Genomic DNA, 14,851 nt, shown 5'->3' with positions numbered 1-14,851 from the left:
GCTCCATTTACCTCAACATTGGAACCCAGCCCGTTTGTCTCTATCATACAAAATTCCACTTACACCACACTTTATCATTTGAAATGGCGGTTAGTCAATCAGAACATAGTAAAGGGCAGATCTTTAAACAAAGCAACATTTACACTCACTACAGATGCAAGTGGGAAATGGAGCTGGTGGGGTCATATGAACAACCTGACTTGCCAGGGGAAGTGGTCAAAAATGGACAAGATGCTTCATATCAATTGTTTAGAGATGAAAGCAGTTATTTTGAGTTTACATAGTTCCAATCTCAAGTAAGGAATCAGAATGTTCTGATCAGATCGGACAACACAACGGTGTCTCAATATATAAATCACCAAGCAGGTACGAGATCGGTGCTATTGTGTTATCTTAAAATGTACTTGTGGGATGTTGCTTTGAAACACAATAAGAGTTTGAAAGCAGCTCATATTCTGGGAATCAAGAATGTATTAGCGGATGCTTTTTCACGTCATGCTGTGAGGCAAACAGAATGGGCTCTGAGCAGTTCAGTAGCTTGGGAGATTTTCAAATTATGGGGTCAACCTTCAATAGATCTGTTTGTTAGCTGTGAAACAGGAAATGTCACCTGTTTTGCTCATGGATTCAACATTCTCAAGCTTACGCCATGGATGCCATATCGGTTGCATGGCAGAACATGTATGTTTATGCGTTCTCGCCAATATAATTGATTCCCATAGTGTTGAATCACTGTCAGCAGTATCAGTGCACCATGACTTTGATTGCATCCATGTGGCCAAGACAACATTGGTACTCACAGGTTCTGAAACTTCTGATAGGATGTTCGATAAAACTACCTTGCAGTCAGACACTGTTAATACAATGCAAGGGCAGAGTAACACACCCAAATCCAGAGAGGTTACAACTGACTGCATGGTTGCTATCGACAAAAAGTACGCTTTAAAAGGGTTTTCAAAAAATACTAGAGATCTTTTGTCAAAGTCATGGAGAAAAGGAACTCAAAAAGATTACCGAAGCAAATTTAGACAGTTCCATCGCTGGTGTCTTAAACAAAAAATTGATATCTATTCAGCAAATTAAGTTGATTGTGCAGAATTTTTACCACACCTGTTTGAAAAGGTTTCTTAAATTATACCACAATAAATGGGTACAGATCCATGCTATCTTCAATTTTAGGACCTGTAGAGAACATTCTAACTGGACAGCATCCTTCAATTATCAGATTACTTAAAGGCGTTTGTAATGAACGTCCTCCAGTACGGAGATTGGTTTCTGAATGGGATCTTCTTCTCGGTTTAGGTTGTTTGAAAAAGGCACCTTTTGAGCCGCTTAAGGATGCACCATTAAAGTTTTTAACCTGGAAGACCTGTTTTCTACTTACCATAACAACGTTTAGAAGATGCGAAACAAGTATAAAAATGAAACAAAACAAAATAAAACAATAAGCGAAGTTTAGTGATTTTAAACAGGATCGTATTATGAAAATAACTGTTTTCTATACATACTGTTGAGCATACAGTAACATTTTCGCACTGGAATGTACATGATTATGTCACCTCAACATGACCATGGACATCAAGTTTAAATGTTTTTACTTATTGGGACTTAGGATTGCACTTAGAAGTTGAAACAAATATTAGATTATCCTAATCCACGACAGTGCTTTCAAGCAATTCCTTTTATGGCATGCTGTCAGCAAATATTTTAAAATGATTTTCAGTTCCACAATGAGAAAACTGATTGAAATACAAAGTTACTTAATAAATGTGAGTAGCAAATGAAAACATGTACGTTTAAACCGGAAATTCATTCTGAAATTGGTGTTGAAACATCAACATTTCAATCTGTGCGCACCATCCAATGTAATTACATTTCCTCAAATACCCAGGCTGATAGCTGATAACTTTATAATTGAGCCGCACCATGAGAACGAACATTGTGCATTTGCAACCAGCATTGATCCAGATTTTATTACAGGATATTAACACCTCAGCTAATAAAGAGTTCATGTACATTTTGGAGTTATATACGCTTGTATACTTAGTCTAGCTGTCTTTTACTGAGTCAATCTAAACCTTATTATCAAAACTACGTGCACTAAATCTTGAAGTAGGATCGTTGATAGGCTGCATATCCATAGCTGCGTACTCCGGATTATTCACACTATTTACTCCATTTAGTTGTTGCATAGTAAGGTCATTACTATTTCGCTTTACACTTTTATCGAAAGTAGCCTGTATGTCATCATCCGTATAATTAGATATGTGAGACTCCATTCTACCCTTATATCTCATATAACAATAAACACTAACAAGAACTAATACAAGCGCACCCAACCCTCCTGCTACACCCCCAACAATAGTTGGAGTTTTGATTGCTGCTTTCTGCTGACTATTTTTGCCACTTAGAACAGGTGTTGTTGTCATTGGTTTTAAATGAGAAGACGTTTTTGTTGTCTGTAATTTACCAGTGGTTAATTGTCTAGTAGTTGTGGAGAGTTTATTCATTGTGGTTAATTTAGGCGCCGTGTTTGGTTTATATTTTGTGATTAGTTTATCCGTTGTGGTTTGTTTACGTGTTGTAGTTAGGTTATGTGTTGAGGTTTGTTCATGCGTCTCAGCTGGTTTAGACGTTGTTGTTGATCCATGCGTACCGGTTGGTTTACGAGTTGTGATTAGTTCATGCTTCGTGGTTAGTTTATGAGTTGCTGTTAATTTATGTATCGTTGTTGTTGTTTTGATTATTTTGTCTGTTTTTTGCGTCATGGTTGATTTGTGAATGGTGGTTGGTCCATGTACTGTGGACGGTTTATGCGTCTTAGTTGGTTTAGACGTTGTTGACAATTCATTCGTAATAGTTAGTTTATGCGTGTTGACTGATGAATATGTTGTATCTATTTTATGCATTGTTGTTTCTTTATTTGTTGGTACATGTGTTGTAGTTGGTATATGCATTGTTGTTTGTCTGTCTGTCGTTGTATGCGTTGTTGTTGCTTTTTGCGCTGTTGTTTTATGTGTTGTGGCTGATTTTTGCGTTGTAGTTTGTTTGTGTGTCGTTTTAAGCGTTGTGGTTGGTTTCTGCGTTGTTGTTTGTTTGTGTGTCGTTTTAAGCGTTGTGGTTGGTTTCTGCGTTCTTGTTTGTTTGTGTGTCGTTTTCAGCGTTGTGTTTAGTTTCTGCGTTTTTGTTTGTTTATGTGTCGTTTTCAGCGTTGTGGTTGATTTTTTTGTTGTTGTTTGTTTATGTGTCGTTTTCAGCGTTGTGTTTGGTTTCTGCGTTTTTGTTTGTTTATGTGTCGTTTTAAGTGTTGTGGTTGGTTTCTGCGTTGTTGTTCGTTTATGTGTCGTTTTAAGCGTTGTGGTTGGTTTATGCATTGTTGTTTGTTTATGTGTCGTTTTATATGTTGTGGTTGGTGCTGGCGTTGGTGTTTTTATATGTGTCGTTTTAAGCATTATGGTTGGTTTCTGCGTTGTTGTTTGTTTATGTGTCGTGTTAAGCGTTGTGGTTGGTCTCTGTGTTGTTGTTTGTTTATGTGTCCTTTTAAGCGTTGTGGTTGGTTTCTGCGTTGTTGTTTGTTTATGTGTTGTTTTATATGTTGTGGTTGGTTTCTGCGTTGTTCTTTGTTTATGTGTTGTTTTAAGCGTTGTGGTTAGTTTCTGCGTTGTTCTTTGTTTATGTGTCGTTTTAAGCGTTGTGGTTGGTTTCTGCGTTTTTGTTTGTTTATGTGTCGTTTTAAGCGTTGTGGTTGGTTTCTGTGTTTTTGTTCGTTTATGTGTCGTTTTATGCGTTGTGGTTGGTGCAGGCGTTGTTGTTTGTTTATGTGTCGTTGTATGCGTTGTGGTTGGTGTTTGTTTTGTTGTCTGTTTATGTGTCATTTTATGCGTTGTGGTTGGTTTCTGCGTTTTTGTTTGTTTATGTGTCGTTATAAGCGTTGTGGTTGGTTTCTGTGTTTTTGTTCGTTTATGTGTCGTTTTATGCGTTGTGGTTGGTGCAGGCGTTGTTGTTTGTTTATGTGTCGTTGTATGCGTTGTGGTTGGTGTTTGTTTTGTTGTCTGTTTATGTGTCATTTTATGCGTTGTGGTTGGTTTCTGCGTTGTTGTTTGTTTATGTGTCGTTTTATGCGTTGTGGTTGGTGCTGGCGTTGTTGTTTGTATATGTGTCGTTGTGTGCGTTGTGGTTGGTGTTTGTTTTGTTGTCTGTTTATGTGTCGTTTTATGCGTTGTGGTTGGCTTCTGCTTTGATGTTTGTATATGTGTCGTTGTATGCGTTGTGGTTGGTTTCTGCGTTGTTGTTTGTTCATGTGTCGTTTTAAGCGTTGTGGTTGGTTTCTGCATTGTTGTTTGTTTATGTATCGTTTTAAGCGTTGTGGTTGGGTTCTGCGTTGTTCTATTTTTATGTGTCGTTTTAAGCGTTGTGGTTGGTGTTGATGTTGTTGTTTGTTTATGTGTCGTTTTAAGCGTTGTGGTTGGTGTTGACGTTGTTGTTTGTTTATGTGTCGTTCTAAGCGTTGTGGTTTGTATTGACGTTGTTGTTTGTTTATGTGTCGTTTTAAGCGTTGTGGTTGGTTTCTGCGTTGTTGTGTATTTTTGTGCTGGTATATCAGTTGTGGTTGGTTCAGGTGTAGTCTCTGTGGTTACTGAAGTTGTAGAGGCGGAGCTTACACATTCTGAAAAATAGAATAATAAACAGAATGGTAAGTGATAATGAAAACATTTTATCATTTGTTGCTATGTTTTAAACAATTTAGCAACGTTCTATAGGATAGGAACAGTTAAAGTCAATGTGATAATAATAACCTACTCCTTTAACTGTTTTATGTGCGTGTAAAAAAGTCATTTCTCCCTAACTGAGAACAAAAGAACAACAAAAATCTTTTGAAATAAAGTAAAATGACAAAGAAGAAGACTTGAACTAGTCCTGTATCATCACATAGGTTAACGCCGCTAGTGCCGTATCGATTTATCTCGACTTCGGTCAGTTAATTAATTGACTGTTTCATCATTGACAAGCAAGGTAAAAGTATATACCGTTTGATAATCTTTAGTTTGTAAGGCCGCGTGAAATTGTTATTTATCAATGTACATGACAGACTGAAATGACAAAAACATCGCCCGGACTTTTATTTCAAACATTATATTCCATTGCCCAGTAATAACCATATATTCAAGCTACTATGTCCCAACGATTACATGATGTTTACAAACATGACTATAGATATATTTAAATGAAGCATGATAGGGAATATATTATTTTTGTAACTTGTCAAAATCTAAACATTTCTAGACTTCATACCAATTACAATTTAGCTCAGAGGAAAGGCATACTGTCTATGTGCAACAAGTTTTTCACCATGTGGGTTCGAAACTCAGCGACGACAGTTCATTTTCTCTTCATTTTGGCATCAAAATTATTTAGGTTCCTTCATTTTCTGTATGGTACAACGACAAATAAATATCTGAAGCCAATATAACAGATGAGAAAGATTTAGTATCTTATAAAAGATGATTTTAGTTAAATGCATGTACTAAAGCGAAAAATGAACATAATAATTATCATATAAAGACATATATGTAAATACAATAAAATAAAGAAACAAACAATATCGAACTATTTAGGAAAAAGAATAGGTATAACTAAAAAATATCTAAAAGAAATCCTCATGAGGATTCGAACTTGTACAAAACGGCATTCAGATTTCCTATTGCTAGTTGCTTTTTATTCGACTGAACTTTTGTTTTGTATACTTATTTGTCAGTTAAAATGAAACAAAGTATTTACTTGCCAAGTAATGTACAAGCAATATCAATTGATAGTGTATCAGTTGTTATGAAATGGACTCGTCGTCGTCGTGTTTGCGCAGGAATCACGTTAACATTGGGGATTATTATGCACAAAGTTCTGTTTTAGTCATATACTGTAGATCCCGTTTTAATAATAAGTAATAGCCGGTTAGATTATTTTACTGTTTTATAAACTTAATAAATGTTTTTTGATTCCCTACCCCAAACGTTTCATTCTGAAAACTTTTGGCTACAATTTAAATCTAAGATTAGTATGCTTTGGTGTAAGATTAGTATGTTTTGATTAATTTTGATATCTAGTCTTCCGTTTTAAAACATGGGGCGGCGGAAATATGGGTCACATTTAAGGGTCGCTGGATGGCATGTCTAAACTTTAAAGACAAATAATGCGATCTGGAAGGTTAAACGTGCACTGGGGAGTTTGAAAATGGTTTGAAAAAGAAATGCATGGTCAATGTTTATTTTATAAATTATTCATTGAAAAAATACCATTACACTCATGAGAGCTGTCGGAGGACAGCAACGCTCGATTATTCAACAGTCTTGTCAACTGAATGAAAAATCGGAAAAGGGGCATAATTTTGTAAAATTGCAAAACAGCAAACAAGTGTGTAAAGTTTCAATCCATTCCCATCAGTGGGTACTGAGATACAAGCTTACATACAAAAACCTAACCATAAACAGCTAAGTTATTAAACCTGTGCACTGCATGTCAAATCATTTCAGCATAGTACATATAAAACCTTTCCAAAAATTTCTAAGTCGAAAAAGGGGCATTTTTTTGTAAAAAAAAAGCAAAATAGGATTATGAAACCTGTGCAGTGTAAGTCAGTTTATCACAGTGAATACGTGTGTGAAGTGTCAATCTATTTCCATAAGTGGTTACTGAGATACCAGCTTACCCACAAAAACTTAACCAAATCGGAAGGCGAGTTCAATAGCTCTACCTATTCTTTCAGTAGTAGATCTAACATTAAAAAACAAACAACTTGACGACGATTGGATATTGTAACCACTCTTTAAATTAACACTAAATCCATTACCTGTGATGCAATAGCAGACCAGTTATTAAACGAATTTGAATGGTAACGAATACATCTACCATGGCCGATTACGTAACCAGTTAAAGTCTGATATAAACCTCCGTTAAACGTTACAATTTAGAATATTAATATGTATGATATCTCGTCGAAAATTATGATTTGCTATCAGTATTCACTTGCTTCGTACGTTCAAAAGAAACATTGCTAATAATGATATATATGAATTGATCCAAACTAAATGATCTTTGAACACGCACGCATGCATGCACATTTTAAAGATACCTCCTTCATATATTGAAAATTATTTCATTGTCGAATCTGAAATTTCTGAAAATAATAAGTATTCTATAAAGCCTTCAATGCTTGTTATGTATTAATATGAAATAATAATTTTATAACATTTTACCTGATTATGAGCCTGAAAAGCCATCTAAATCAAATGCAATACTGTATACTAAATTTGTAATATTGAACTACTTAAACGTTCACATTTAAGTGATTGTTCTATTGTTAGCTGACCATACCTTCTCACTACCACATGCAAGTAAGATTAACGCTGAAAAAGTACATTTATGAAGAATTCAGGCAGTGTTTGAAAGGTTCATGTCAAGCGGTGTAAGGATAAATGAAAACTTACATCTGTTTACACAATAAAGATGGTAACCGCTATTCACTTTGTAAACACAACACTGGCACAGAATAATATTTTCTCTAGTGCGTTCCTAAAGTATGATATCAACTGGATCCTATGATATGATCGCATGAGTCCAACATGTATTGGCTAATCATGCTCAGTTTTCGTGAAGGACTAATCTCATGGATACCGTGATTGTGCCAAAAAATAAATTCCTTCAAAAACAAATAGAATTATTATGCTTTGAAATATCTTAATTCAAGTCTTAATGAATTATTATTGATTCGCATATATTACAATTTTGACACGTATGATGATGATTTGATGGTAAGAGAATGCTAGTGGTATTTATTCATTTGTCGGAGTCGATCAGGACTAAACTGAGAACATGTACATTTTCAGTCACTAAGCATCGTCGTTAGCATGATTGTGCAGTTGTAGTGAGATGAAAAAACGGGTGGGTATGAGAAAATTTAGGGAAAGAAATAACATGCTTTTTTCATAAAGGTTTCATCATACACCTCAACCCCCTTACCCCTTCTATCTTAATTCAGTTTTAGCGTGTTAATGTAATTTATTCATGAGGAAAAAAAATGTGTAGGTGCCTACTTAAAGTGCCTATAGGCAGCTACCTCAGTGTGAGCCCTTGAGATGTAGAAACCGTTATTGTCCAAACCACGAAATTCCATGCCAAAGAAATGAAATTATTTAACAGTACTGTACATAATTTGTTCGTTGCTGTGAAAAAAGCAATTAGACGGTTACTAGTATGTCATACCAAAGTGAAATGAAACTCTGTGATTTTGTGACCATGATTAGCTGAAGCTGCATCATTAACAAAAATCCTATCATTTATCACAATACAGTGTGGAATAACTATTTTACGTTCATATAACCCTTTGTCATCGGTACAATAAACATAACAAATAAGTTGATAGATATACTTACTACTACTAAATAATTTTTGATGGTCGACATGTTTTTAAGTCTAGAAAAATCTGTATTTTTATGTAATAATATAATAATACATGTGAGGTATCTACTTATCATCAGTTCTATTCCTCCATCATTCCATTTCACGTTTTTCAGTTATTTCACGAATCCGTCGTGTTATCCAAAATTAAACTAGGCCAAACCCTGCCGCCATTGCCATTGTGATAGATGTATTGCATTAGTATGCATAAAACCTTGACAAAAGAGTAGTCATTGAATCTATATTAAGTATTGATTTCAGAATACTTATGTAAGTTTGGCAATAGGTTTGGAAAATCACCTCTTTCATACCGTTCTCGCGTGTAGAAATTTTTCTACAATGTAGATTTTAATGAAATTTCCCACAGCTGTAAATAAGCATATGGTCTATGATGTGATGAAATAAAATATATAAGTCCCTGTGCTTATTTTTGATATATTTGACCATGATTAAAGTGAACCGCACATTTCAAGCTAATTTTAAGTCATTATTTTGAATTATTTAACATGTAAGATGTTTTAATATGGTATTTTGATTTTAGAAAGATAATAACAGTGACACTGTTATAAATTTACTAACGGTTTGCCATTTATTCATAAAATGTTTTTCATTTCCGTACGCCGAATTCAGGCTTTATTCTACGTTTTCCGGACAAATAATGTTACGTCTTCACTTCTAGTTTATCAAACGTGCGGAACTACCTTAAAAGTAAACCTTCAACTTCAACCTACCCGTTTTCGGCTCGACGTTTCAAAGAATGTAGAGCTATTGTACTCGCCTATTGTCGGCGTCCGCCCCCACGTCGGCGTCCCGATTTGGTAATGCTTTTGTACGTAAGCTTGTATCTCAGTAATCACTTGTGGGAATGGATTGAAACTTTACAAACTTAATCACTGTGATATATTGACTTGGAGTGCACAATTTTCATCATTTGTTTTTGCGCTTTTACAAAATTATACTCCTTTTTCGACTTAGCTGTTTTTGAGTTAAGTTTTGTATGTAAGCTGGTATTTCAGTATCCACTAATGGAAATGGATTAATACTTCACATACTTGTCCACTGTGATTGTCTGACATGCATTGGATAGACTCTATAACTCTGTTTAATCTCTTTAAATAATATCCATTTTTCGACTTTTGTATTTATTTATTTATTTATTCAGTTAACATTCTCTAGTAACAAGGCTGTTGAAAAGTCGAGCGTCGCTGTCCACAGATTGCCATTGTTAACGAAAACATTTATAATAATGTAACGTGTCTCGAATGTTACTGGTATTGCTACTACCATTGTCACCTCAAGAAATAAACAACTTACCGTTGGTATCATTTATGGGCACAATCCGTACGTCATCTAATCCAATGAATATATGAGGAGTTATATGATGTCCAGTGTGGGTCACAACGTCGGTCACAACTGAACGAAATTTCACCTATAAAATCAACATAATTTGATGTAAAAGTTTCATGCAAAAATATAAAGTCAGCGGCTGTATCATGAACCGTAAATGATACGCTAGATTGCAGTTCAATGATATGCTGTTAAGATAATTGGCTAGCACTACACGAGAAAACAATTGGCATAGCTAAAGAAACTAGAATTTACAAAAGGGGAACCAAGGTTATAGTGTCTGCATACCACTAAGACGATCTAAAGACAAAGTTAAAGATCAGGTTCCATATCCAATGGATACAGTGGGTGTTTAAAGGTATTCAAAACTATGAAAGCAAGATGATTTGAACCACCAAATCGAAATGTTCAAGCTGCAAAAATAAATAGAGTCACTAACACAAAATAAATATTTTGAACGATTAATATAACAAGTGCTGACTGAACATATGGGATTTTTCACGGCCTTCACAAGGCACAAACAACGCAAATGTACCATTCACGCCCTTTAGACCGACTCGGGTTAAGCAGATCTCGGCATTTGCACATGTTACAAGTACCAAAATAGTACACAAAATATAAAGCATAATGAAAAAAGTATTTTTGGTAAAAATAAGTTTGATGTTCGTGAGGAAAAAGGCCACGGACAATTTTACAAGATATATATACCATATTTATTCAAGTTCTTGTGATTAAACGGACTGTTAAGTTAATATAAAAGTGAAAACTAAATAATGTAAAAAGGTCATGTATATACCTGAAAATCCGAGGACGATGATGCTGGTATTGCAAAAGCTTTCCAGTGATGAGTTGCATTTTTAAAAGAAGAAATGTTGTAATCTTTTTCTGTTGTATGTTTAATAATGTACAGCTGAGTTTGCGCCGATTGTGCGAACATCCAGTATTTTATACAGTATGTACCAGCAGTCACGAATCCTGATGTGATGGTATCTAGCGTTTTGTTTTGTACTTGGCTTGTTTGAAACAAAGCAAAATAGCCATCTGAAATAAGGAATACATTAAATTCTGCAACTGATTATCTAATATCTCCTGCAACTGAGATGGTAAATAGATACGAAATGAAGAGAGCCGTCTAGAAGACACCCATGTCACCTAATGCTGTCCTACCTTTTTATCCCATTGACTATGTGTAAATGTATTGTATGTTAATCAAAAGGGAGATAAATCGAATATTGTTCACAACTCGCCTTCCCGTACATGGATTCACCGATGTTATATTTGGTGGTCATTTGGGATCAAGTACATTGTATTTGTATAAAAGAAGTCCGCTTCCGCCGGTGCTAGGGGCTTGTGGGGCGTTTCACATGTCTGTACTTCTTATGAACAGACTCAATAAAGCTGAGTTTGCTATTTTTTTAGCTCTGTAGAGTTTTATGCTTCCAAATGGTCATCACATAGATAGCATTCTGAGTTATTCTTACAACAGCCTGCGTTATGTTTCTTGAAGGTCTTTAAAATAGTTTTAAAGATATAACACATAGTTACTGAAAAGGGAGAACTATCTACAGAGTAATACTTCTTGGACTGTGTAACTTCTCATGAAACCGGCTATTAGTATGACAAGCACCTTAAAATTCATTTAATTAGTTGAAAAGTAAATGCCTTGACATTTTAATAAAGTACCAATAGTGTGATAATGCAAACAGTAGTAAAGATAAACATATACTATTAGCTCCTGCGCTCTGCACTTCGTCTTATTGCCATCTATCTAATTCCATGAGTTTTAATTTCCCTGGTTGTTTGTAATTTTAAGGTAAGTGATGCGCAGACAGGCATTCTTTGCTCGATAACGCTATGGAGTTTTGCTAATGCTGAAAGCGCAATGTACAGTTTTCCGTTACGCAATCGATGAATTGCAACTTAAAACCAATGATGTCCCCAACGTAACACCATAATAAAGCTAACAATTAAGCTATTTCAATTTCTAAATTCATTTGTGAACGTTTAATGTTTGTATGTTTAATGTATAGGCACATTTCCCGCCATGATTTTTAATGTAATTAAAATGTAAAGAGGATACTACCTTTGTCCGGACTGGGAGGAATGACGAGAAATCTATATTTAAATGTTCCATTCTGAATCGCCCACCTCTGATTTACAGTAAATCCACAGGTCTTCTGTGGCATGAATGAACAGCTGCTTTCCGATACCGCTGCTACACTCTCTTCTGAAAGTATGTTTATCTTGTTAGTACAGTAGAAAGCTAAGCCGCACATTAAGAAAGGGACATCATTGTTTAAGAGAAAATATATATAAAGCCTTGGGTCAGGGTTAAGATTCACGATGAAGGCTCTGGTCAGGGTTAAGGTTAAACGTCACGAAAACGACTCGGTTCATGGTTAAGAATCGTGATAAAGAATCATGATTAAGACTCGGGTCCGTGCTTAAAGTCATGCTAAGATCCGGACAAAGATAAAAGATCATAATGTAGACTCGGGTAAAGGCCAAGTGTCATGTGTAAGATACTAGTCAGTGTTAAAAGATATAATAAAAGGTCTTAGGTAAGAGTAGATTTTTCGAATGCACAGGATACCCCGAACACAGCCTTATATAAAGCAACACATAGAAATGAAGGACCGTAACAAAAAGGAACTGTAACGGAAAGATTAGTGGTCTAAGAGTGGTGAAATTCAAGAGTCATGTTTACGACACGGGTCTGTGTTAAGAGTTATGATAAAGTCCTGGGTCCTGGGTTGGAGTCATATCTAAGACACGGGTCTGTGTTAAGAGTCATGATAAAAAGACTCGGATCATTGTTTAAATGCATAATAATAACTCGAGTTAAGGATAAGAGTCAAATAAATCCACTGACTACATGTAGATGAAATATTTATCCGATCAGACAAAGTATCAATTTTATCTGTTTCAAAGGTTTAACGGTATTGAAGTACGGGTTTCGTATCATCCTGTTTCACATTTGAATCCATGCCTGTACGGTTCTGTGTACCAGCAAACGACGTCAAACGACATTATGAGTGTTGCAAAATTCATTACATCTGATGACACAGATTTAATAAAACTGATTCTGCTATATTTACTACGTTGCAGCTTATGATACTAAAGGATTTTTTGTGGATTTATCAACTGTCCCAGCAGCAGTATTTAAGTGCATTGAGACGATTGTAATAATTCTCACCTTCCATTCAATATTATTTATTATATAATAAATTTTTGTTAAAACTGGTCTCGCCTAGATTACAAAATAGACTGTAGTATGTACATCTGTATTATGAGTAAAAAGGCAAGATGAATCTTTTACTTGCTCTACTTATTGCATTGCAGGTTTAGTACGTTAATGGAATGTTGTTAGTCTAAGGTATCTGTACTGCAGGTATTTAATATATGACAGAAAAACTGTAAGTAAATGCGTGCAATATGCATTCCTGGATCACGTAAATAATTGAACGCATTTTACAAAACTTTCACGGCTATTATATTAACTTGTTAACGGAATAATATCTACAACACTTTAAAGTTCCCACTAGGAACAGACAAAATTAGCGTAAATAATATAATTTGCAAGTTTGCATTCATTGTTTTATCTGCAATCAATCAGCAAATGGGCAAAATAGTAAATGGAGTCACGTTTGAAAACTATTCGTCAATTATTTAACAGAATGGCAGATTACATATAGCTATACTTCTACGGGAAAATACTTTACTTCCATTTAAATTTTGTGTGAATACTTGAGATAAATTTTAAACCAAGATATAGCAATATCATTCTACACAATTCATCTGAATAGTTTTCACAAGTCATTTATCTGTTTGGCTTTTTTTTTATTTCTTAACATGATAACGTGTCCTCTTGCTTCGGAATCATTTCCCTTTCAAGTTGCGTATAATATTTATCTTGAACTCCTGCAGTGAACATACTTTCCCACATAAAATTTCAAAAAAGGTACGCTAATGAAATGTATTTATTATACAGTAATTGACTTATGTTGAGGTCAATATGTGATTTAACGGAGCTGTAAAATGATATTGACCAAGGATGCCCTTCACAAGTGCACTCATTTGACCGGCCCATATTTCATACACATAAGACAAAGTGATATCACAAGAGTCATTATCAATTTTGCGGGTCAAAATCGCTTTTTGCGGACCCGAGCGTGCACCACTTCCGACCAACCAAATGAGTGCATTTGAGAAGGGTATATAATATACACTTTTATAAATTTTCCTGATTAAATTACCGCGTTACATGAACATTAGATATGAGTACATTTACTTCGAAGAACATGCCAGATGTCCAAACCTGCAAGCTTAATACAAATGCATAACATTCTAAAGCCATGTATGAACCATATTTTTGTTGAAACTATCCAACAACTGCTGTATCATTTAATCACGACATAATAGTACAGTAAATGATATTTACCTTTTAATAAAATAGTCAGTAGAAATAACCCTAATGTAAATATCCACATATTTAAATTTAATTTTAAAAAGATGTATTCAAGACACACTGATTGATACAAACTGGTCAGTTATCATACATAAACATGTCAATCATGTTTATGAAATGATAAATGATAACAAAAGGGATGGATGCTGATTAGGACGTATTATTAAAATTCAAGTATCAGTGTATATATGAATGAAGGTAACTTTCGATACGTGTATATAGTTTTTGATTGTATTTCAGTTATATGGTTTGATGACTGGTGATCATACGTTTACTTCAAATCTAATCATATTTATAAGGCTTATTTACGGAGAAGTAATTAAGATAGATTCCCAGATCCTATGAGAAACTCAGTACAACAAACGCAAAAATAGCTATACACCCTCCTCGGCATGCCAGCAACATGTCTATAGCATAATTTGCTCGGTACTCTAAGCAAATTTAAATATAAAAAGAAACAGAACTAACAGAACTAATACATGTGTATTTAATCATGTTTAATTGCTTCTGTCCTATGGCAAAACAGATTCACGAAAATGCATGCAAATGGCGAGCTTTTCTTTAATGAATGCGTGTCCTGTGTTC

At 34.8% G+C, this 14,851-nt stretch overlaps 1 protein-coding gene across 1 annotated transcript; it reads right to left on the bottom strand.

The window, feature by feature from the left end:
• Window positions 1-1,437: 1,437 nt before the first annotated feature.
• Window positions 1,438-14,337, bottom strand: LOC123523265 (mucin-2-like). Its single transcript, XM_053550245.1, has 5 exons — window positions 14,240-14,337; window positions 11,882-12,025; window positions 10,595-10,839; window positions 9,766-9,880; window positions 1,438-4,666 (listed from the first exon to the last, which is right to left on the bottom strand). Exons 1-5 carry the CDS (start codon window positions 14,286-14,288, stop codon window positions 2,073-2,075), a joined length of 3,147 nt encoding a protein of 1,048 aa, XP_053406220.1. The 5' UTR covers window positions 14,289-14,337; the 3' UTR covers window positions 1,438-2,072.
• Window positions 14,338-14,851: the final 514 nt, after the last annotated feature.

This window comes from Mercenaria mercenaria, chromosome 8 (genome assembly GCF_021730395.1).
Source record: "Mercenaria mercenaria strain notata chromosome 8, MADL_Memer_1, whole genome shotgun sequence".
In the NCBI taxonomy this organism is placed as follows: Eukaryota; Metazoa; Mollusca; class Bivalvia; order Venerida; family Veneridae; genus Mercenaria; species Mercenaria mercenaria.
Note: the sequence above shows the minus strand (reverse complement) of the source record. Positions and strands in the feature narration are given on the sequence as shown.

Coding starts and splice junctions, on each gene's coding strand:
- LOC123523265 (XM_053550245.1), bottom strand. CDS start 14,288: ATGTGGATATTTACATTAGGGTTATTTCTACTGACTATTTTATTAAAA. Junction 12,026..14,239: donor ACTGACTATTTTATTAAAAG/GTAAATATCATT, acceptor ACATACTTTCAG/AAGAGAGTGTAGCAGCGGTA. Junction 9,881..10,594: donor CATCGTCCTCGGATTTTCAG/GTATATACATGA, acceptor TTGATTTTATAG/GTGAAATTTCGTTCAGTTGT.